Source organism: Gadus macrocephalus, chromosome 8 (assembly GCF_031168955.1).
Source record: "Gadus macrocephalus chromosome 8, ASM3116895v1".
In the NCBI taxonomy this organism is placed as follows: domain Eukaryota; kingdom Metazoa; phylum Chordata; class Actinopteri; order Gadiformes; family Gadidae; genus Gadus; species Gadus macrocephalus.
In genome coordinates this window covers 7,561,449-7,585,299 of record NC_082389.1, presented here as the reverse complement: position 1 = coordinate 7,585,299, position 23,851 = coordinate 7,561,449, and the positions used below count along the sequence as shown (strand labels likewise).

General features: G+C 46.5%; 1 protein-coding gene across 1 annotated transcript in view; it reads left to right on the top strand.

Annotated features, from left to right (window-relative positions):
* The first annotated feature begins 4,062 nt into the window (after positions 1 to 4,062).
* adcy1b (adenylate cyclase 1b) overlaps positions 4,063 to 23,851 on the top strand; it is a 26,145-nt gene continuing 6,356 nt past the window's right edge. Inside the window, exons 1-10 of the mRNA XM_060058541.1 lie at positions 4,063 to 4,259; positions 13,163 to 13,290; positions 15,994 to 16,152; positions 16,660 to 16,801; positions 18,062 to 18,217; positions 21,390 to 21,587; positions 22,071 to 22,168; positions 22,614 to 22,698; positions 23,149 to 23,238; positions 23,703 to 23,851. The exon at positions 23,703 to 23,851 is cut by the window's right edge and continues 174 nt beyond it. Of these exons, the coding sequence (XP_059914524.1) occupies positions 4,107 to 4,259; positions 13,163 to 13,290; positions 15,994 to 16,152; positions 16,660 to 16,801; positions 18,062 to 18,217; positions 21,390 to 21,587; positions 22,071 to 22,168; positions 22,614 to 22,698; positions 23,149 to 23,238; positions 23,703 to 23,851 (1,358 nt within the window). The 5' untranslated portion in view covers positions 4,063 to 4,106. The remainder of the gene's footprint in view (positions 4,260 to 13,162; positions 13,291 to 15,993; positions 16,153 to 16,659; positions 16,802 to 18,061; positions 18,218 to 21,389; positions 21,588 to 22,070; positions 22,169 to 22,613; positions 22,699 to 23,148; positions 23,239 to 23,702) is intronic.

Here is a 23,851-nt window from a genome sequence, read left to right as displayed (position 1 = left end):
TGTGTGTGTGTGTGTGTGTGTGTGTGTGTGTGTGTTAAGCCCAAATGACACGTCTGCGTCAGTACGTCTGTCCGGATCTGTGATAGATCTGAGGAGCCGCCCAGACGCACAGACAGGTTAGCAATACCGCGCCACGTCTCTGATGGGTTTCGTGTCAGGTCGCTGCTGATTGGTCGAGCAGGGACCACCGGTGTAGGGTTGCGTTTGCTTTTGCCGACAGCCAGATGCGAGAACAAAGGGAAGGCAACTGGTGAAAAATCTAAACGCTGTATTTTTTTCAGTTGGTTGCGAGACACCAACTGCTTTTGTTTTGGATGTTATGAATGCAGGCAGCTCCGCGATGAACTCCGCCATTTCTCTACCTCATGATGTGGTTCTTTTGCAGACTGTATGTGGCACTGTAAAGCCTGCTTTAGGTGTTACACTGTCACAGTGACACCTATGAGCTGCTGGAACCTGGGGGGGCCCTATTTTGATCGGGTTTTGTAGTCACACAGTCAATCATTAAAAAGTGTATCTTCAAACTGAAAAATCACATGATGAAATCATTTTTAGCAAATATACTTTCTTACGACCAAGGCACAATCCGTACATCCGAGCACATACTGATGTATGGAACAGGAATGATTTACTAAGGCATGACTTATGATCTATTACTATCAGTTTATTATTATCAGTTAAATCAAGGCCTTTGTCATCCTGTGCATCCACCAATGCTACTCTGGTTGGGTTAGGGGTAGTTCGGAATTTTGGACATAGGGCCTGATTCTCAAGTGAGCATTGGTATTCTATATCACTGGAGACAGTTTTCAACACATTTCATTCATTCCTTCTAGTTGCAGAGTTCGCTCGTGCTAGGCTAGCGCACGGCAACGGGCAATGCTAGCCTGCTATTAAAAACAGTCTTACCCACTCCACAGTACACCCGAGGTAAATCGATTATAACGCCAGACTATAGATTTAAATGTCTGTGTTGATAGAATAATGTTAGAAATAAAACTAACCTTGCATCGCATGAATCATCGAGGGACTACTTTCTCAGCAGAAGCGGGATTTGACTATGCGCTGGTTAGGTTTGTAACCGAATCACGACAGAAGAACGTAAACAGAGAAGCGTGGGACAGAAGCGCAATTGAACGACTACTAGGCAACATGGTGGTTCAGTGTGCTTTTAGAAATTGTAGAAATAAACGCTACAAATGGGCACCACACAAAGTTTCCACAAATTTCCAGTGCGAGATCCAGAAAGGACTCAACTGTGGCTTGTTTCTGCTGGCTTGGACATCAAAACACCGGCTCGTACATGTACGGTTCGTTGGATACAACAAATTCCTCATAATCGTCTTCAAAAGCAGATGCATCGCTAACTCCTCCAAACGTGTCCATATCTTGTTAATTGAATACGCTAATATAATTCCTTCGTTCACTGTACATTGCGTTTGTAGCAATGACAGCGGCAGGTAAAAAAAACTAGAGCCGGTAACCTAGGTATCAGTCCGCCGCTGCTACTACCAGGAATATAACACTGCTGCTGAGACCCAGCAATTCCCTCAAAATGCAATGCAATGCAAGATTGGTTTTATTTCTAACATTATTCTATAAACAGACATTTAAATTTATAGTCTGTCGTTATAATTGATTTACCTCGGGTGTACTGTGGAGTGGGTAACACTGTTTTTAATAGCAGGCTAGCATTGCCCGTTGACGTGCGCTAGCCTAGCACGAGCGAACTCTGCAACTAGAAGGACTGAATGAAATGTGTTGAAAACTGTCTCCAGTGATATAGAATACCAATGCTCACTTGGGAATCAGGCCCTATGTCCAAAATGCCGAACTACCCCTTTAAGAATGGTCTGCCTCTGCGTCTGAACAAGTTGATTTTCTAGAAAGTACAAAGTAAAAAAGCAAAGAGAATAGTCACCACAAAGAAAGGCTGGCAGAAATTCAGCGAAATGAAATCATATTTCTCTTCATTTCCTCGCTTAAAATTGATTTTTAGGAACGGTTCCATGTCGAAACAAGAAAAATGACACCTTAAATATAGTTGGCCTGAAAAGCCTTAATGAGCACATAATATAATTGTTTGATTGTATCACGGGCCAGGTGGTGAGTAGGCTGGAGTAGTTTCTCATACGGCTCCCTCTTCTCTGTTGCCATGTGCCCTGCTGTAATTCAGTTGCAGACCTCACGGCTTTCACATGCAGTTATTGTGGTACAAAACCTCATTACGTCTATTCTAAAATCTATTTTGTTTATAGTCTTCTATTTATACATATATGTTGTTGTTTTAAGCTCTATTTTGTGTGGTTTTCAAAATGCAGGGCAATTGTGTTCACATCCCAAAGTGCGACACTTCTTCTAACTGGCATATACAAATACCCATTCAAGGTGTGAACTCAAAATGCAAGGCAAGCTTATAAAAAACCTCCACCTCCATAACCACCACCTCCAGCGTCGCCACCACCGACTCCACCATCAACACCACATTTGTCAACCACAGATGGCCGTTGCCGGGTTCAAACATGCGTTGCATAAAAAAACAAAACGAAAAACACTATCTATTGCTGCCTCGGCGGCCGAGCGACATCTGCGCGATGACAAAATGCCATTTAGCAGCCCCCTCGGAAAAACGCAGAGCTCTGTCACGTTGTGATAAGTCCGGCCCACGTATGGACAGCAGGAGGCATTCCATGCAAGAGCCACGCAAAAAAAAATCGCAAATGGTCTCAGAGGCCCGTAATGACTCATCTCCCCCCCCCCCCCCCCCCCCTCTGTCGTCCTCGCGCCCCCATCCCTATCCGTTCACACCCAGGGCAGCTCCTTTCCGTAAGAGCAGTCCTGGGTGCGAGCTGATGCAGATTGATGAGGGGTGGTTTCCCAGTCCCCTGGGCCGTGTTGAAGACCAGCGAGCCGTCCACTCAAGGGTCCTCGCGCTCCCGTTGGCGGCCGCTGCCGGAGCTTTAGGCTGCGCCGCTCGCTCGCTATTCATTTGCTCCGCAGGGTTTTGCATTTGTTATAGCAGCTGAACGGACCAGGGCAAAGTTGGGGTGAAGTTAATCAAAAGCAAACTAAAGTAATTAAGGCGACGGAAACGGCTATGGGCGACAATTATTTGATTGTATTTGAAAACATTTGGGCTTTTGTAGATTAATGTGTATTGATCGTACTTGCTCGCGTTGTGTATATTATGCAAGGGGGAGGCACAGAGAACCCGTATATCCTCAACCGTCGTCTAAACAAAATCTATATAGGAATAGAACTTTGGAGGTGGAAATGTACCAGCTGAAGCAACACTGGAGCCTTTATATATCCACAGGGTGGGGCAACGTCTCAGTAAAGCATAAATGTAGTTTTTACCGAAAAGTTCCTCAGTATAAAACTGCCTGAAGCCAGCGCTCGGCATCGATGGAGCCGTATCGGCCGGCTTCAGCCAGCAGAGTTCAACAACCCCAGAGCAGTGGGCTAACACACCCGGATAACCTCTTCCTGTTGTCTGCTCCAGACACCAAAAAGAAATGTGTACCACGGCTTTACATTGTTTGTCTTCGTTCTCTGTGAACTTTGGATCAGAGGTCCGTCCCGGGTGGGATTGCATTTCCCAGCTTCTCCACCTCTGCACCCCAATCATTAACAACATCAACAACAACAACGACGACAACAACAACAACCACAACACAGTCGCTCTCTGATCCCTTGAGGAAAGTTCTCCCCCCTGCCTCTGTCGTGAAGTGGTTCCACGCTGTTCACCAGAAGGCGAGGGGGGGCCTTTCCACCGCACTGCCCCCCGGTTCATTCATTTGCATGTTTGACTCGTTTGGAGTAAACACAATAAACAAAAGGAAAACCGCACCCATCGTCGCCGGCTCGCACTTCCTAAATGTCATTTTAAACTAATTCCTGCCCGGGCTTTTAATCTGATCAGGCACCCGATAATCTCTCCTCCTTGATACACTCTAGCACACTGGGGCACACACACACACACACACACACACACACACACACACACACACACACACACACACACACACTTGCCTACGCACGCACACACACATACACACGCACACACACACAAAAACTAAAAATACCCTGTTCCCGTGCATGAATCTATGAATGTAACCCGTCCCCTCCTCTGCTCCTCCACCCACAGCATCCTGTTTGCGGACATCGTGGGCTTCACCAGCCTGGCGTCCCAGTGCACAGCACAAGAGCTGGTGAAGCTGCTCAACGAGCTGTTTGGAAAGTTTGACGAACTCGCCACGGTGAGTCCGACTGACTGAATGATGAAGGCCTTCCCCGTTGAATAACTTGTTAACCCCCTCCAACCCCCCCCACCCCCTTATAGCTGTTTGCATCGTCATGTCTAATGCGAGCTGTGTGTGGGATATTTGTTCTCGAAGAGTTGTGTGTGTGTGTGTGTGTGTGTGTGTGTGTGTGTGTGTGTGTGTGTGTGTGTGTGTGTGTGTGTGTGTGTGTGTGTGTGTGTGTGTGTGTGTGTGTGTGTGTGTGTGTGTGCGCGCGCACATGTGTTTGTTTGTGTCTGTGAAAGTAAGGGTGGATATGTGGGTGAATGCATATGTGGGGAATTCATATTTCAGAAGACATGGGTATGGGCGCCTGTGTGTGTGTGTGTGTGTTTGTGTGTGTATCTGTTAGCATAAGCATGTGCGCAGTGTATACATTTGCATACCACACACATATATGCGGTGGGCTTGATGATAACCAATATAGCACTGATTGCTGTGGCTTAGCATGTTGTCACAGTGTGGGAAGAGCGATATGACGTTTTAATAATATCAACCAGGCCTTCGTTTGAAGGAAGCGCTGTCAGGCTGTTTAATCCCGCAAGATTTATCTCGGGAGGGGGGCTAAACTTTGTCGCCTCCACAAACACCTAAACGCACACAAACACACACTCTCAGACACACACGCACACACTGACTCACACTCACACAGACACACACACTCACACACACACACTCACACTCCCTCAAACACACGCACACGCACACACACACACACACACACACACACACACACACACACACACACACACACACCACACACACAGGGCCACACGCGTCCTGTCATGAAGTGCGTGAAGGGGCTAGCTTAGCTGTGCTCAGCCTTGGAGCCTCAGCTTGCTCGGGGGAACCATTGGGCTCAACTCCCATCTGTCCTTATTTCCGTCCACGCTGTCATATCAGTCCCTGCTAACTGTAGGACTTTGCTTTGATTATTGAATTGTGAGGTTAGCTGGTTCGTTGTTTTCCTTCAAGGGCGGGTGGAGGTACTTTTGAAGAGCTATTATTTGAGTGTAATCGGTCAGAAACACGGCAAAGCCATCCGTTAGCTATTTGTGAATGAAATCCGGGGAGAATATCTGTTTTGGTTGACTACGTCTCTGCATGAAACAATTGAACAATAACAACAATATTTCTGACACATCTCTTTCCTGATTGGTTCGACGGAATCCAATCCTGGTGATCTTGATTATCTCCAGGTGTCTGACTGCCAGCCTTCTCTAAGGCAGAGAAACTTTGCGAGTGGAGGGTTTTGGGTTGCTCTCTCTTTTCTGCTCTCTCTCATGGCAACTCTGAAATCTCACCTACCGCAGCTTTAACGTTCCATTCCACCATTAAAAGACTGTAAAGGACAGCAGGCACTAGAGGAGGAAGGGGTCAGCTGGCCTCACCTTATGGGTGACGGAGCGGACCCCTACGGATGCAGTCCAAACACCACCACCCTGGCGTCTGGGTCAGGCATGGATCTGTGTTTAGGGGCGACCGGGTCGAGCCCCCCCCTCCCCGTTGTGTGGCTCACCATGCGGGGTTGCCAGGCCCAACATGTAATCTGGTTTCTATTACTTACACTCCGCACATGTGCCCATCAAATCCCTTAAGCCGCTGGATTACAACCAACTCTTTATTTATTTATTTGTTTGTTTGCTTTCATAGAACATTCTCTGGGACTTTATTTAGAGCGTTATTTATTTGGGACTTTATTTCTATTTTGAGCGTGTTGTTTACATGCGCTGGCTTGTAAATCACTTTAAGTGCCTCACACACCGTCGTGTGTGCAAATCTTTCCTCCTTGTGTACCAGAAGACACCTGTGTTTCGTCGATTCATCATTGGTTTTATCTTTCATCCTAACGCCATGCTATCGTTGTCACTTTCCATGAATTGATCATCATATTTAAACATCTATACATGTGTATAAATACATTGGACCAGCTTGCACTATAGCCAGATTTAGACATGCAACAATCTCTTTCTTTATCACACCATGAAGCTGTTATGTCTTTATGAACCTCTGCTTGCGATTGGTCAGAGCAGAGTATAAAGTACAAGATATTCAGATGCACCGCAACACAAACGCACCGCTCGTCTCAAGAGGGGACACTTCATTTCACAGCAACCAACACCTGTGCACTGTATTATCTCCCGGTGAAGAATGTCTAGCGGTAATGCAGTGTTGAGATCGCAGTGTCTCCTCCAATCACACACACACACACACACACACACACACACACACACACACACACACACACACACACACACACACACACACACACACACACACACACACACACACACACACACACACACACAGCAGCAGATATATGGTGCAGTGGTGAGATGTTAAATCCACACACACACACACACACAGGCACACACACATTATATATATATATATTTATTTATATTAATATATAATGCAGTGATGTGATGGGTCATCCACACACACACACACACATGTATATTTTGATATATATACACAGTACACTGTATATATATTTATATATTGACATTCATTGACACCCCGTTGTGCTGCCCCTGGGGTTGTATCTGTCTGGCTCAGGCCCATCATCTCCGCTCTAACTTTACCCTCAGGTTTTAATTCGGGCATCATACAGCAGAGCCGAGCCTAGGTCCAGGGCCCATGTCATCTGATGCGTGGTGGCAGGAAGTGGCAATGTCTGTGACTCCCCCCCCCCCCCTCCCCTCCCCCCACCACTCCCCGGCTCCTCTCCAGACGAGGAGTTGGTGATGCCTCATGTCCGATGGGTGCTGTTTCATCACCCCCCCCCATACCACCTGTCCACTCTTTAGACATGTCAGTGGCGGGAGGGAGGGGGGGAGGAAGGGAGCGGAGGAGGGGGGGGGTAGTCAGCCAGGAACACACTGTTCTATCCCGGTGGGTCTGCTTCTTTCTTCTCCTTCCCTGAGCCTTCCCTGCTCCTTTTATGTTCGCTCCTCCTCTTCCTACTTTCACATTATCTTCCTCCTTTTCCTCCTCTTCCTCCTCCTCCTCCTCTCTTATTCCCCGCCTCTCCTTTTCCCTCCTTCCCTGCTCCTTTCCTCTCCTTTTATTGTCTCTCATTCACCCTCCTATCTTTTCCTGTCATCTGCTCCACTCATCTCCCCTCAACTACTCCTCTTCTCTCTCTCCTCTCCGCTCCTCGCCTCTCATCTCCTCTCCTCTCCTCTCCTCTCCTCTCCTCTCCCCTCCTCTCCTCTCCTCTCCTCTCCTCTCCCCTCCTCTCCCCTCCTCTCCCCTCCTCTCCCCTCCTCTCCTCTCCTCTCCTCTCCTCTCTCTCTCCTCTCCGCTCCTCGCCTCTCATCTCCTCTTCTTTCCGCTCATTCGTTCTCCTCTCCTCTCCTCTCCTCTCCTCTCTTCTCCCCTCCTCTCCCCTCCTCTTCCCTCCTCTCCTCTCCTCTCCTCTCCTCTCTTCTCCTCTCCTCTCCTCTCCTCTCCTCTCCTCTACCCTTAGCTCATTTCTTTAACCTCTCTCTTTTTCTTTCCTTTACTTTCTTCTCCTCCTCCTCCTCCCATATTCTCACGTTCCTGCCTTCCCCTTCCCTCCCCCTTCCCCCTCTCCCCTAGGTCTTACAGCTGTGTACACAACACAGTTCCTCTTCAGGAACCTTGTGATTAACTCAGAGTCTCTGTACTAGTTTTGAACACATCTGACATTCCCTTTTAACCTTTTAAAATGTCTTGGGGCCGTATGTTCTCTTCATGGATGTTATCTGAAAAAGGAAGAGGCCGCTGAAAATGTAGAAAGCTTAGATTTCGGTTGAAAGTCTGGACTGGAAAAAATGCAACAGGACCAGATATTGCAGCTCTTTCTGCTTCACATTGAATGTGTATATATTTTATACGCACCTTCAACACACAACACATGAGGTGTTATTCATTTATTCACCGTTAATCATGCAACGGTTATGGTTTCAATGTGTTGTTTTTGTGAATGTGTGTGTATGTGTGAGGGAGAGAGAGAGAGAGAGAGAGAGAGAAGGAAGGAAGGAAGGAAGGAGAGAAGGAAGGAGAGAGAGAGAGAGAGAGAGAGAGAGAGAGAGAGAGAGAGACTGTGAATGCCCTCTGTGCCCCTTTTTTATATAGATACATATTTTTTACATTTATTATATGGTAGAGCATCACAAGGATTTTCACCCTTTCCTCTCCTCTCCTCTTCCCTCCAGTAATTTCCCTTCCTCTCCTCACCTCCCCTCTTTGTTTACTCTCTCCTCTCCTCTCCCCTCCCCTCTCCTCTCCTCTCCCCCCTTCTTCCCCCTCCCCACCTCTCCTCTCCTCACCCCTACCCCTTCCTCTCCTCTCCTCTCCCCTACCCCTTCCCCTTCCTCTCCTCTCCTCTCCCCTACCCCTAACCCTTCCTCTCCTCTCCCCTTCCTCTCCTCTCCCCTTCCCCTACCCCTTCCTCTCCTCTCCCCACCCCTACCCCTAACCCTTCCTCTCCTCTCCTCACCCCTACCCCTACCCCTTCCCCTTCCCCTTCCTCTCCCCTACCCCTTCCCCTTCCTCTCCCCTACCCCTTCCCCTTCCTCTCCCCTACCCCTTCCCCTAACCCTTCCTCTCCTCTCCCCTACCCCTTCCCCTAACCCTTCCTCTCCTCTCCCCTAACCCTTCCTCTCCTCTCCCCTACCCCTTCCCCTACCCCTTCCTCTCCTCTCCCCTACCCCTTCCTCTCCTCTCCCCTACCCCTTCCCCTAACCCTTCCTCTCCTCTCCCCTACCCCTTCCCCTAACCCTTCCTCTCCTCTCCCCTACCCCTTCCCCTAACCCTTCCTCTCCTCTCCCCTACCCCTTCCCCTACCCCTTCCTCTCCTCTCCCCTACCCCTTCCCCTACCCCTTCCTCTCCTCTCCCCTACCCCTTCCCCTTCCGCTGGGCTCCCCTCCCACGGCCTCCTCGCACCGTGTCTCCCTTCCTCCCCTGCTCCTTGTCTTCCCGCTCTTTGATTGACGTGCTTCAGCCCACCTCCTCCAGACGGTGTCTGTGACGCCCGGTGGCTCCTCGCTGCGCTCCCCTTCCCAGAACCCGTCCTTCCATTTTTAGGATGTCTCTGATTCGACGCGCTTTCAAAAATGCACAAAGCTGTTCCTCTGCTTACCAAGGAGAGAGGCCTCCCCGACCGATAGAGCGAGAGGCCTCCCCGTCTCCCTGAGACCGATAGATCGATAGATTGAGAGATTGATAGATAGATTGATAGATAGATACAACACTTCAGTAATCAGACAGACAGACAGACAGACAGACAGACAGACAGACAGACAGACAGACAGACACGTATTCAATATTATGAATTATACCACGTCTGGGGGAATGCTCGATTCTGATTGGCTGCAGGGTGTGCCTTAACTCCTGACATACAGACACCTGCTAAGTAGTTCCAGTCAAATTGTCTGTCCACCCTTCTCAATTAATGCGCTAGCTGGGTATCGTATCAGCCTGTCTCAAAAATGAGTAACCATAGCAACGGGAACGCAGTCAAAGCCGATGGACTAGAATACCTCCCGTTGCCAAGTCGTAGCTAAGGTCCGTCCTAATTACTGGAGTAGTGAACAACGATCCGTTGCACAAGAACCTTACGGGCGGGTAATGGTTGTTCAAGGAATTAGTCAAACCCTCAGGCGTTACCAGGGAAACAAAGTTATGGCTTGTGAAAAACTTTATATTTGGGTTGTAAAACGCATGAAAATGGTCTTAATTTATTTTCTTTGGCAGGTGACCGTGGTATAAGCGGGATAATGCCCTTCGAGGTATCCATTATCAGGAATTAATCCCTTACTTATAATTTATTGCGCACATATAAAAAAAACATTATTCATAAAAGTGTGCACGAGACCATCAACAACAACTAGTAAGTGCGAGCCTATTGTATAGTCTATAGGTTAAGGTGTTTGACTGGGTTGTACCCTAATGCCTGCAATCTACCTGAAGCATCCTGGAGCAGGGTGCTTCACCCCAGACTGCTCCCATGATTACTGATGTAAGACTAATCATCACTTTTATCCAAAGGTGCTTTGGTTTATGTTGGATGCACGGGCTGACGTTCAGTTAATCAGTTAATGAAGGCTGATGTTATCGCTGAGTCTGATTCATATCACTCTCCATAAATCCTATTCTGCGCACTTGATTTGATTTATTTGTTACCTCTATGAATCCACTTTAGATAGATTAAGGTAATTGGTTCAATAATGTATATTACGTCCCAAAACATGACCCTGAGGGCAGCATTAACATTACAGATTGTGGATTTGATATTATGGAATGGGTTCTTTAGTGGAGCATTAGAGATGGTCCATGATATCAGGCTTCTGTGTTGGCCATTATTCTCTTATTGCGAGGATCAGAAGCCTAAATCCCTACTGCTTTCAGGACCCTTAGCTGTCGGTGGTTGTGCCGGCATTCTGAACACAGTTTTCCGAGGAAAGGCAAATTATCCTCTAAACAAGTCACAAGGGAGCTCACATTTGGAATAATGCGATTTCAATGACACTAAAGCAGGAATTCAATTAAATGGACTCCAATTTGATTTGTTTGTCCATTTATCTAAGTTAAGTGCTTAAGTATCCACCTACTACCTTCCTCCGTCTATATGTGCTTTCCTAATTCTTCTCTTTATGGCTGACTAGCCAAGACGTAGGTAGAGTGTTCTCAATGACAAGCAGTCACCCATTCCATGCCTTTCAGTCGAAAGTAAAGCAATAACATATTCTGTTCTGAGAAAAGTCTTCTGTGCAAATGTCCCTTCATGTCATAACATCGCTATTCAGTCTATTTCATATAAATCAGTTTCCACTGCTCCGTTGATGGCTACACTTTCCTCAAACGCTGCCATTGTTTTAGAAATTCATCCCAGACTGCAGGGATTGTGGTGACCTGAAACTCCCTCCCAATCGGTCCTATCATTTACACATTTTTGGATGCGGCGTCCATGGTGAACCAGCAAATGTGAACTTGTGCAGATGAGTAATGGTCTCACGATGCGATTGGCAAACGTGTTTCAGGTTGAAAGCGCTGCCCACATACCGCCAGCGACGACCTTCTGTCTGCTTGATGCTGGTGACCACACAGATTGCCAGCGGAGTCACATGACCAGTGATAATCCTTCTTGGACCTGAATCAGCGCCTAAGCCCTCACAGCGCAGATTAGCACTCGAGGAGCGCAGAGGAGGAGTCCCTGTAAGCACCGGGGCTTCATCCCCCCCAGCCTCGATCCCTCTTCTGGTGGTCCGCCGCCATGAACTGAGCCACCCCTGGCAGACCCCTCCTCCACCCTGACATTTACATTAAAATGGTTTAGTGTGTGTGTGTGTGTGTGTGTGTGTGTGTGTGTGTGTGTGTGTGTGTGTGTGTGTGTGTGTGTGTGTGTGTGTGTGTGTGTGTGTGTGTGTGTGTGTGTGTGCGTCTGTGGTGTGTGTGTGTGTTTGCGAGTATATACAGTATGTCTATGTCTGTTATGTGTTATGTATTTCAACCCAGAAGGCAGCCCCAGCCTAGATCTACACAACGTGGCCACCGCCATAGATCGACACACGTGTGGATACCAATTAGATCAATGACCACACATAAATGACGGGATGACTCTAGTCGTCCACTTGACTTATTATACGCTAGAGACAATTCACCGGAGAGATAACAATATTTAAAGCCCCTATGACCGCACGGCTAACACAGACCGCAGCAATGTCTGCGGAGTGTGACAAATCGCTGTCTCCTCTGGTGGGTCAAGCAGTGACCTTCTCTCGACTATCTTTGTAGGAGAAAGACGGACACTTGTCGTAAGAAGTAGGGGGGGTCCCACGCCCCCCGCTCCGCGTCCCGAAGAGCGTTCAGCCAGGCGGCGGGGAACAGCGTGTAGCTTGATGACACGGCACAAACTGCTGGCGGCGCCGCTAACTAGCTCCTGACGCCTGTCTGTCCCGACTTCCTTCCCCTCCCTCCTTGAGCTCGCCAGGCTTGCCTGTTAAAAATAGACCTCAGTCTTGTCTTGTGCCCACCCGTGTGCATAATTCGGAGTCGTCTCCCTCCCCCCCCCCACGCCCTGGAAAGATCACATTACCTCCATGGGAACAATGAGTGGGTTATGAGAAGGAGTCCTGGGTACTCTCTCTCTCTCTCTCTCTCTCTCTCTCTCTCTCTCTCTCTCTCTCTCTCTCTCTCTCTCTCTCTCTCTCTCTCTCTCTCTCTCTCTCTCTCTCTCTCTCTCTCTCTCTCTCTCTCTCTCTCTCTCTCCATACTTAAACAGACGTCTTTGCTCACATCCTTCTAATAATGTAGTTATATTTTTATGCTTCTTCCCCTCATGCCCCTGCTTATTGTCCCTGGAGAGCCACCGTGACTCACCTCATACATGTGATGAGAGAGAGAGAGAGAGAGAGAGAGAGAGAGAGAGAGGGGGGAGAGAGAGAGAGAGAGATTGATTTCAATTTGGTATGTTGTTGGGTGAGAGGCTTGCTGGTTATAATGTTGCAAATGTATATGATTAGTCTAAGCACAGCTTAGACTGGAGATGTTTGATCAAGTTTGAAGCACATGGAATACTACTTACCTGAGAGAATTCCTATGTATGCGTCTGTGTGAGTGTGTCTATGTATGCGTCTGTGTGTGTGTGGGTGTATTGGATAATGTACACTACGTATCTATGTATGTATCCATGAGTCTATATAACCCTATATATGTATCTAGGCCTATGCAAGTAAATCTTTATTTATCTATGTTTATATCTAGGCCTACTAACCTAGGTCTACGAATGTAGATCTACATGTACGTATCTAGTCCTATGAATCTTTCTATGAACGTATCTCTCGCTGAGTGTCTAGCCTAACCAACCTATCACTGTTTTTATGACTGACAGGAGAATCACTGCCGGAGGATTAAGATTCTGGGGGACTGTTATTACTGTGTATCCGGCCTGACACAACCCAAGACAGACCACGCTCACTGTTGTGTGGAGATGGGCCTGGACATGATTGATACCATCACGTGAGTTCTTTAAGTTCCTAACCAATACCGTGTCAGCGCTCACCAGTCGCGTGGTGTGGAGACGTTTACACATTCATTCAGGAATAAATCTGCCCCTTTATGTGGGGATTTCATTTTTTGCAGTCAAAGCTCGCCTTCATTGAAATGAATAGATTAATCGTAGTCCTAAATAAGACATTTCCTTTTAGTGAAAAATTTAGTCGGATCTGCTGTTGTGCGGATCCCACAACACATAATAAATGATGAATTGCAGTCGCTAGACTCCGAAAAAAGTCAATGGAAAAATATGCTTTCTAAGACATCTAAGCACATGCTTGCCTTTCATATGATCTTCTTTCGTATATTTATAAAAAGGGAGAGAAACAATGAATGATGGAGATACAGCAAAGCTAAGAATAGTTATATTTTTGTATATACTGTAATTAGATAGATATTATAAAATCTGACTTCATTCACTTAAATATAAGTCGAGGGAAAAGGTGCAACATAACACCCTCTCCATGTTCTGCGACACCTTTTTAATTGAAATATGCTTTACCTTTGTTCCCACCTTTTGTGGGAACCAACTGCACATGTGGAATAAGCCATCTACAATTACATTTACTCTTTAAACCCCTGATGGAGAGATACTGAGAAAAAATGATGCTACCATACCATAGATATTCGATTGCCACCATAATTCATACTGTGCATGTTCAAACGGTTATCAAGCTCATATGTGCTTTCAATCAATCAACTGGTTAAGCAAATCATGTTTAAAAAATGTATTTTATTTATTTAATTGTATGGTTGTTTAATGTGTCGTATAGTATGACATACATCATGTTGTCCTGTTTCACTACAATTTTGTTAATTGTTCTACTCTACATAACCATTAACACAGGGTAACCCATTATGTGTTCACCCAACTAATGGAACCAACCAACCGACTCCTTTTACATCTGAGGCATGATAGTGTTCAGTACTTAATCTTCAGACCATCTTTATGCAAGACATCTTCTGCATTACAAAATATGTAATACAATGTAATGCATACGCTCTATGATGAATATTGCCTTTTTTATATACGCTCTATGATGAATATTGCCTATCTTTTTTAAGTCTGTTTTTCAATCATCTGAGACGATACACTCAACTAAACAAAAAATTATGTAATGCCATGTAACGCATATATTACACATTGAAACTGATTCAATATCTCTTCATTGCCACGAGCCAAAGGGCTGAGATAATAGCAGACGGTAGTGTATCATAATCAATGGAGAGTGACAGGGCCCTAGAGAGACCCGCTGCCCAGCCAGCCGTCCCTAATACCACCGAACAGATCCTATCAACACATCCACGCTCATCGCAGCCATGTCGTAGCCCCACGCTCTCCTGGTCTCCCGATGAGGCGAGGAGCACCGATGAAAACGGAGTGGTTGACCGTCCCGGACGCTGAGCCAGTTGTGGGAGGAAAAAAAGGTTGATGGATTTCCAGGGAAAAAGAGGCAGGGAAACAAAAACAGCCGAGTCAGAGGACATGACGGTCACACAGAGGCCGGCCACCTGAAGCGAGAGGCTAACAAAAGGGAAGCCAGGCCCAGTGAAAAGCGCTCAACGCACTTTGGCACACACTCAAAGAATGACATCTTTTTGAAAGAATGAAGTCACATTTTTCACAATTGATTAGCAATTAGGCCAACATACTATTTGCTCTTCAGGAAACCATTACCGAGTATACAACGCATAATTTGTTAGATTAATTAAGTAATCCAGCCCTGCATCATAAAGATTTAATGTTGATAAATCAATGCTCTGATTGGCTGCTGTATTAGGTGGTTGGACCCGAGATCGACGGAGGTCATGGAGAAAATCTTCTCTTCTTCTTGACATACTTTCTCAGGAAATCATCTGGTTTGCATTTCTCATGCAAGAATACATTGGCAAGAAGGCTTCTGCTAAATACTAATAATAAAACAACAAAAAAAAAAAAGCGTGAAATGCCCTGCTTACATAAACTGAAAGGCAAGGAGAGGGTAATCTTCAGCACAATCCGTACACACGCTGAGGCGGGACACACTCAGGCTATAACCTTATCACCAGGGAACAGCGAGCCAATGCTTCGCAGGAGGTATTTGGAGGACAAACGGTCATTGGTTTAAATATATAAATAACCGTCCGAATTGCATCACACACAACAGACCAATCAAGATAAAGACGGCGCACAGCTCAGTACTAATGTAAACTAAGAGAGCTAAATGATCATTTGTTGCTTTGGGATTTAACATCCTCATCCCCACTCCTTATGATTATCTTCATAATTGTTTGATTCATTTAAATCTGATTATATAGCAAATGTCCATTGTAGACAAACAGCTTCCATTAGACATTTATTTTTCAGACATCCTGGTAAATATCTTATGTGCTATATTGATTTGCTTTTATTCTGTGCAAAAACAAGTTGCCTATAAAACGAATGGTGACTTAACCAAGATGATACGTTGAATGTTTCATGTACCCCAACACACATTTTGCCAACAACAATCCAGGTATCCAAGCTTGCACTTCCATGTCATGCTGGGCAGCAACTGAAGCTTCTACTGATCTGCAGAAAAAAAAAAACAGAATTTTAAGGCCAAGTTGGCCTCACAAGGCTACAACAACGCACACTAGAGACACAACTTAAAACATACAACTTCCTAATCTCTGTTCCCACTGCAGGTCGGTGGCTGAGGCCACAGAGGTGAACCTGAACATGCGCGTGGGCCTGCACACAGGCCGTGTGCTGTGTGGCGTGCTGGGCCTTAGGAAGTGGCAGTACGACGTGTGGTCCAACGACGTCACCCTGGCTAACGTGATGGAGGCTGGGGGACTCCCTGGGTTAGTCATGAGGTCCTCACTAGACTGGCCAGCTACATAGCATGTCAGCCAGCTACATAGCATGTCAGCCAGCTACATAGCTTGTCAGCCAGCTACATAGCATGTAGGCAGAATTCAATTTGATTTGATTTTTAAATCAAAAAGGTAATTTATTTGAAATGGTAGAAAACAAGGTGAAAAAAAATATCTAGGGATAATTAGTTTAAGGGCAAGGATAAGTGGGGAAATAATTAGATAACACAAAGAAAGTGCCCATGTGAAAGAATAAAGCAGTAGAGTGCCTGCATCAACCGAAAGTGTGCCTACTAACTGAAGAAAAGTTCAAACAAGCTTATATAACCCCACCCTCAGTACTCAGGTGTAGTCATTAGGTCCATATGATACTGAGGCCGAGCCCTGCCCCTTGTAGTGACAGCTATGGCCAAAAGGGGGTGCAGGGGAGCGTCACACATCATCAGTCCACGGAGTTCCACTGACTCTGCATCTCGGTGTGCTCCTGTTCCACAGCAAAGTCCACATCACCAAAGCCACCCTGGAGTGTCTCAACGGAGACTACGAGGTGGAGCCGGGCAACGGCCATGAACGGAACGCCTTCCTTCTCAAGCACGAGATCGAAACGTTCTTCATCGTGCCATCGCACCGACGGAAGGTATCATCCTGCAATGTAATACCACACTATTAACGTCCAAAGCAGAAGCTGAAACAGAAGCGCTGATTAGAGTAGAGCATCGGGCGGCTGGGTGGCCCGACCTTCAAGCCTTGTAGCAGCCTAGGTTTGATCCCCGCCTTTGGTCCGACGCCCCAATGCAATGTCAATCGCTCTTCTTCCAACCACTTTCCTGCTTCTCTTCACTGTCATTTCCATAAAGCCCCTGAAAGTTGTCAGGGTGTTAAAAGCAGTTGTGAAATGAACTTCACGTGAACCTGGTATAGCATGTGATTTACTTGAAGGGCTTGCTGGTAAACAGCCCCTAGCTCATTCTCTCACCCGAAATCCTTCCACTTTCACCAGCTTACCCAGTCCCTACAGGACATGTGCCCCCACAAATACACACACACACACACACACACACACACACACACACACACACACACACACACACACACACACACACACACACACACACATACTGATACAGAATAAAAAAAATGAATAACATATGTAATATTGTTAACATGCAAAGATTCTCTCTGATAAACACACACATATATATATATATATATATATATATATATATATATATATATATAAATAAATAAACATAAGGGGGCTTTAGCCCTATTTCTGTGTCAGCTCATCAGCCCTTCCTTTGTCTCCCCCCCCTGCTTATACTTACTTTGTGGCAGGTTTTCACGTTATGCAAGATAAGACCTTGCATGTAGGATATGCACCCATCCTTGCCTGAACCTACCGTCGCATCCAAGTTGCACTCATTTTGTTCACTCTTTCTCGCTCTTGTGTTTATGTGGGAAGACTTTGTTAATCCGCTAAATAGAGCTGGTGTTTTGGCTTCATCAAGACTCAGGACTTCAAGAGACAGAGAGAGAGAGAGACAGAGAGAGAGAGACGATAAGGCTTCAACTCATTCTATGTATATTGACTTTAATCACTGGTGCACAGGAAGCGCTTTCTGACATTGGCTTATTTTTTCTTCAGTGTAATTCACGCAAATCCCATTTTAGAATTTATTCCATTCGACCAAATGCATCCCATTATATCGTCCAGTCCGTCGTTCTATAATCCTATTAAGAATACCAGCATATGCGTCCATATAAAACTTGCATATAAGTGTATTTGTGTGCATGGATGTGTCCTTATATATCCATAACAAATATATAGAAGTTGAATGCTAAAAAAATATATCATATCTTGTCTTAATCACTCTTCCCATTTCCTCTCCATACACAGATATTCCCGGGACTGATTCTCTCGGATATCAAACCGGCCAAGAAGATGAAGTTCAAAACAGTGTGCTACTTGCTGGTGCAGCTCATGCACTGTCGCAAGATGTTCAAGGCTGAGATTCCCTTCTCCAACGTCATGAACTGTGAGGACGGGGACAAGGTTTGTGGCTGCCTCTGTTTGGTATTCATATCAGTTCATATTGAATGCAGCTCACACGGGACAAGCAACCCCCCCCTCTAGTTTGGTTTTTTCCTCTCATTCAGTTTTTCCTGTTTATTTTGCGTGTCAAACGCACACAATGTAACTCTGCCACAGAAGGCCATGCGAGTCGACGCCGAAACGCATCAAAAGATGATTACAGCTCAGAGGAAACGCCTTTCTTGTGAATGAGGGTGCAGTTCAATCGGTGGCTCGTATCGGCTCGGCACATCCATTCCTGCGCGTTCATAAGTAATAATGTACGCACACACACACAAACACACACACACACTCACACCCACATCCGTGTGTGCGTGTGTTTGTGTGTGTGTGTGTGTGTGTGTGTGTGTGCGTGTGGGTACATTATTACAGAAGTACAGGAGATAATATGACATAATAATAAAGGGATAAGCACACGGGGGATTTGCGTGGCTAACCCCTGGGTGCCCTGGTGAATGTGATGATTCCTGGAGCTCCCCTGACGACGAGACGCCCGCCAGAGCTACAGCCGGCCCTCCCTGCGAGGTGTCAAAGAGTTCCTCTGACCTTGTGGGTGCCTCCCAGAGTGCACTGCTTTCCACTGGCCTGTTAGAAAACCCTTATTATAATCCGGGTTCCCAGATGTGTGTTGTTCATGTGTGCGTGCCCTGTCGGTGCACATGTTGTGTTGGGGCTGGGATGGTGATGTTAATGTAGTGTGTAAATGTATGGCTGGAGGAATTGCAGCATTTTTGTTGTTGCTGTTTTTTTTTGGGGTGGGGGAGGGGTGAGAAACACATCCATGTTTCATGTGGGTATGTGACAACAACTGTCTATGTAGTCATTCATACACTACAGCAGTCACCACTACACCTTATGATATCACAGCCATATCTGGGGCTTATATAACATTGTCATGACATAAACCACAAGAGAGATGGAGCGGCTATAGCAGGATTAAGTCTGAAAAAGCAGACTCACGCCCTCTCTCTCTCTCTCTCTCACTGACTCTCTCACTGACTCTCTCACTCTCCCTCGCTCTCTCTGCTGAATGGTCATTTCTCATTCCCGCCACATGCGTCCAAGCGGAGGGGTGACACGTCCATTCAGGGTTGCGGGGGGGGGGGAGTGATGTGGGCGACGCGGGGCGAATGAACAGGATATGAGGTTCCGCATTAGCAGGCGAGGCTTGTGTTTGCGATGCGTGCTGTCCCGACGCTGCCGCATTGCCGGGACTGCATCTCTGCATCTCCATGCCTCCCACTCCCGGAACGGAGGACAGCTAGCGGGGAGCTGGGAGAGGGGAAGGGAGGAAGGGAGAAGGAGGGGGAGATATAGAGAGAGATATAGCGATGTGTCGCCATATATCCAGTGGGGTGTGTTCATCCTTCATCAGGAGCACACTGTTACTGCCCCCCACGCCCCTTCCCCCCCCAACGCCGCCCACTCTCACCCCGCTGTGACAGTGATGATCTTTGAGATGCCAGCACACACACACACACACACACACACACACACACACACACACACACACACACACACACACACACACACACACACACACACACACACACACACACACACACACAGATGCTCAAATAAACACACACAAACTATTATTCACACACACACATACACAACAACTTGTATACACACACACACACACACACACACACACACACACACACACATACCCACACACACACACACACACACACACACATACACTATTATTCATATACACACACACACACACACACACACACACACACACACACACACACACACACACACACACACACATACTGCCATTAACTCACTGGATGTGCTCCAGTGCCCAATGAATTGTGATGATGCTAACGTTGGTTGCCTGAGATGATTTTTGACACAGTGGGGTGCATTCCATAATGAAGTAAAATGTGAGCCCAATGACATCATTTAAATGTATAATCAGTTTCCAGAGTTTGTGTTGTTTTTTTTCCTCATCAGATATGATTCTGCAGATTATTTTGGGGTAGCGAGCTCGAAATAGCAGTTTATAAACATTGCAGCACAGTTTTCTACGCCAAACTTCACCATTAACCCTTCTGTGTTGAAAGAGCCAGTTGACAGTACCATCAGATCCCAGCGAAAGCGCCATCTCTGGTGAAACGCTGGTTATTGCAACTGACCGTTTTTTACAGTGTTGTCAACGTAGACCATGGCTAGTAGACTTCCCTTCACTAGTTTCATGGTGTGTTCCAGATGCCTCGGACACTAGCATTCCGAATGGCACTTGTGATTTCATTTCCTGCCTCGTAGCACTTATAGCGTCCCCTTTCGTCTTTGTGATTGTGTTATGTCATTGGCTCGTCGTTGTTCATTGTTAGCTACATTATCTTCTTTAGCAAACCAGCTCGAAAACAAAATACACAACTTTACATTGTATTGAATGCACAGCAAGATTGTGCAATGTATAAATTGGTGATTGGAATAAAGTTGGAATGTAATCAAGTGTGTAAGAGCATTTAAAATCGACATTAAAATGACCAACGTGATACAAAAACAAAGAAAATAAATCTCTTTACGGGGGCAGCCGTTTTGTTGAGAGCGTCATCACTGAATTCAGCCTGTGTTTGTCCTACGAGGACACCTCTGTCTGTTCCTCTGACCTTGTGGGTGCCATCAGTTTCCAAAGTTTGTGTTGCTTTTTGTTCCTCAACAAAAATGATCAAATATGATTCTGATGATATGATTTTGGGGTAGCGAGATCGGAATGGCAGTTTACTGACAGTGCAGCACTGTTTTCCATGCCGAACTTCACCATTATAATAATTAACCCTTCTGTGTTCAAAGACTCAGTTGACAGTTCCATCAGATCGCTGCGACAGCGCCATCTCTGTTGAAATGCTGGTTATTGCAACAGACCCTTTTCAGGCGATGTCAACGTAGGACACCTAGTATACCTTTTCCTTCAATAAGATGCATGTCCTACGGTGACACCTCTGTTAAAAAGGTTACATGCGTTTTCTCTAATTGACTGTTGCATGCGATATCGCTCGCTATTCGCAGCATATCAATCGACATATCGATTGATTGACATGTCTTTGGTACTGAACATGTGGTTTGATTGCTGACTAACTTATTTTATTCTTTCTACGTTCTACGTGGACAGCGGCGGGCGATGCGCTCTGCGCCGGAGAAGCTGAGGAACCGCAACAAGGCCAACCAGCCCAACCCCGTCCAGGCCAGCCCCAGGACCAGGGTGAACCGCTACATCGGCCGGCTGATCGAGGCCAGGCAGACCGAGTCCGACACGGCTGACCTCAACTTCCTCACCCTCATGTATAAATGCTCCGAGCGAGAGCAGAGGGTGAGCGACAACGGTCCCCTAATACAGTCCCCTCCAAAGGTTACGTTATGCACGGGGGGGACGCGGTGATCACAAATCATTAGGCGCAATGTCATTGATTTAAACGGTAGCGTTCAGCCAGTGTTTTCAACGAATGAATGAGTGATTGAGACCAGTGGTTACTTGATCTTTCTCTTTTGCAAACACGTGCGCGCCAGATTGCCATTGTTTCAGCTCAGTGGACAAAGCAAAGACATTAGTGAGCTCAATGCGAACACGTGTCATTGTTGCTTTAAACCATATGCAGTACTCTGTTTGTGTTTTATTGGCATAAGAATAAAAATCAAAGTCCAAAATTTGAATTTTAAACTTAAACGTGATTTGTGAAACCTATATCAAAGTAAAACGTCAATCAGCCAATAGAGGGGTGGTGTGTTGGTGTGCTACGCCATATCGCTGACCCTGGAACAGCCTAACGCTCTCCCTCTCTCTCGTGCCATGTAGTACCACCAGCTACCTGATGAGTACTTCACCAGCGCCGTGGTCCTCTCCCTGATCCTGGCGGCCCTGTTTGGCCTGGTCTACCTTCTCATCATACCCCAGTATGAACACCTATTCACACACATCTGTCTGTTCATCTCTGTGCCTGTCTGTCTATCTTTCGGTTCATTTCTAGGCTATGCACATGACCATGTCAGTACTTTAACTGTATCTGATTGCATATTTGCATCATGTTCGTCATACATTATCCCCCCTTTAATTGAGCTTTGTAAAGACAGCGTGAAATACTTTTAGGGAGCATCTTACACCATGCATACAAATGCCAAGTCGAGCCAGCATTGAGAACAGATCAAAACAGAGAAGAGATGCCGGCATTTGATCCTTTGGCATGGCTTTGGGCTGGTGCCAAAGTGAAAGGGTTGTGAGCCCTGTGTGTTTTGAGGAGAAGGGGGTGCAGTCAGTAGTCACAGATTGCACTGTTCTGCATTAGAGCTTCTGTCCATAGTACTAACTTATCTTTTCTTGTTTATTCGTCCCATTTCTTAGGGGTTTGGTCATTCTTGTCCTCCTGGTCTTCTGCATCTGTTTCCTAATTGCGTGTATCATGTACCTCTACGTCACTAAAGTACAGGTAAAGATGTTGGTTGTGTTGGTTGTGTGGTTCCTCTCCCACTGGCCTCGTATCAAATCTTCACTCAAACGTCTTTCATTTACATTTTTATGTCGAGGGTGCTTTTTTTCCTGCTGACGCAGCCCCAAGACTCAAAGCAGTTATGTGGAGCTGATTAAAACTATGTGTGTTTTTTTTTCCATCTCACGGCTAGCTCTTAAGAAAGTACCATGTTTTGCAGTTAATCCCAAATGGCGCGCAGGTTCATTTAAGCTTTTATGAGGGGCCGACTTTTCCTAAAGGTTCCCTCGATCTGGAACTCCATTGTAATTACTTTTTTTCTTTCTTTTTGAAGTTACTGGTCCTTTTTTTTTTTACATTTTGCCTGTGAAGCACTCCCTGGTGGGCTTAGTGAGTTCGCTCTCCTCATCTCCCCCCGTAACGCACTTGTCTCTCCGTGTTCTCGATCAGTGCTTTCCGGGGTGCCTCACCATCCAGATCCGCACGGCTCTGTGTACCCTCATCGTGCTCCTGATCAACGCCGTGGCCCAGGCCTGCGTGGTGAGTGGAACCGCGTTACGGGAATCGACCAACGATCCGACACATCCGTCGTAGGGCTCTTCTCCGACCTCCTGGGAAACAACCAATCAGAGGATGTCGTAAAGTGTTTGATGTTGTACTCTTTCATGTAACCCTCATGTATTCCGATTTTTCTCCTTGAGGTTGATCACCTCTTTTGCGAGAAGTGGGACCGTAATTGAATTTTTTTATCCAAGTTAATCCAAGTTAATCCATTTAGCAGACACTTTTTTTTATCAAAAAGCGACTTACTAAAATCATTTCAGGGCCAGTCTCCCCTGGAGCAATATGGCGTTAAGTGCCTTGCTCGAGGGCACAGTGGGGACGGCGGGATTCAAACCCCTGGCTTTCTGTGGCTACTGGCATGTTAACTGGGATCCTCAACCACCTCCCCACCGCCGCCCTGTAACCTCGGCCCCCCTCCCTCTGCTCCGCGCCTCTGCCAGGTGGGCTGCATGCCCTGGGTGTGGGGGGGCTCCGACATCAACGGCAACGGCTCCATCCTCGTCCTGGATGAAGGGTCCGGTGCCGGCGGTGACGGCAGTGGCGTCGGTGGTGTCGGCGGCGGCGGCGTTGGGGTCGCCAACCAGACCAT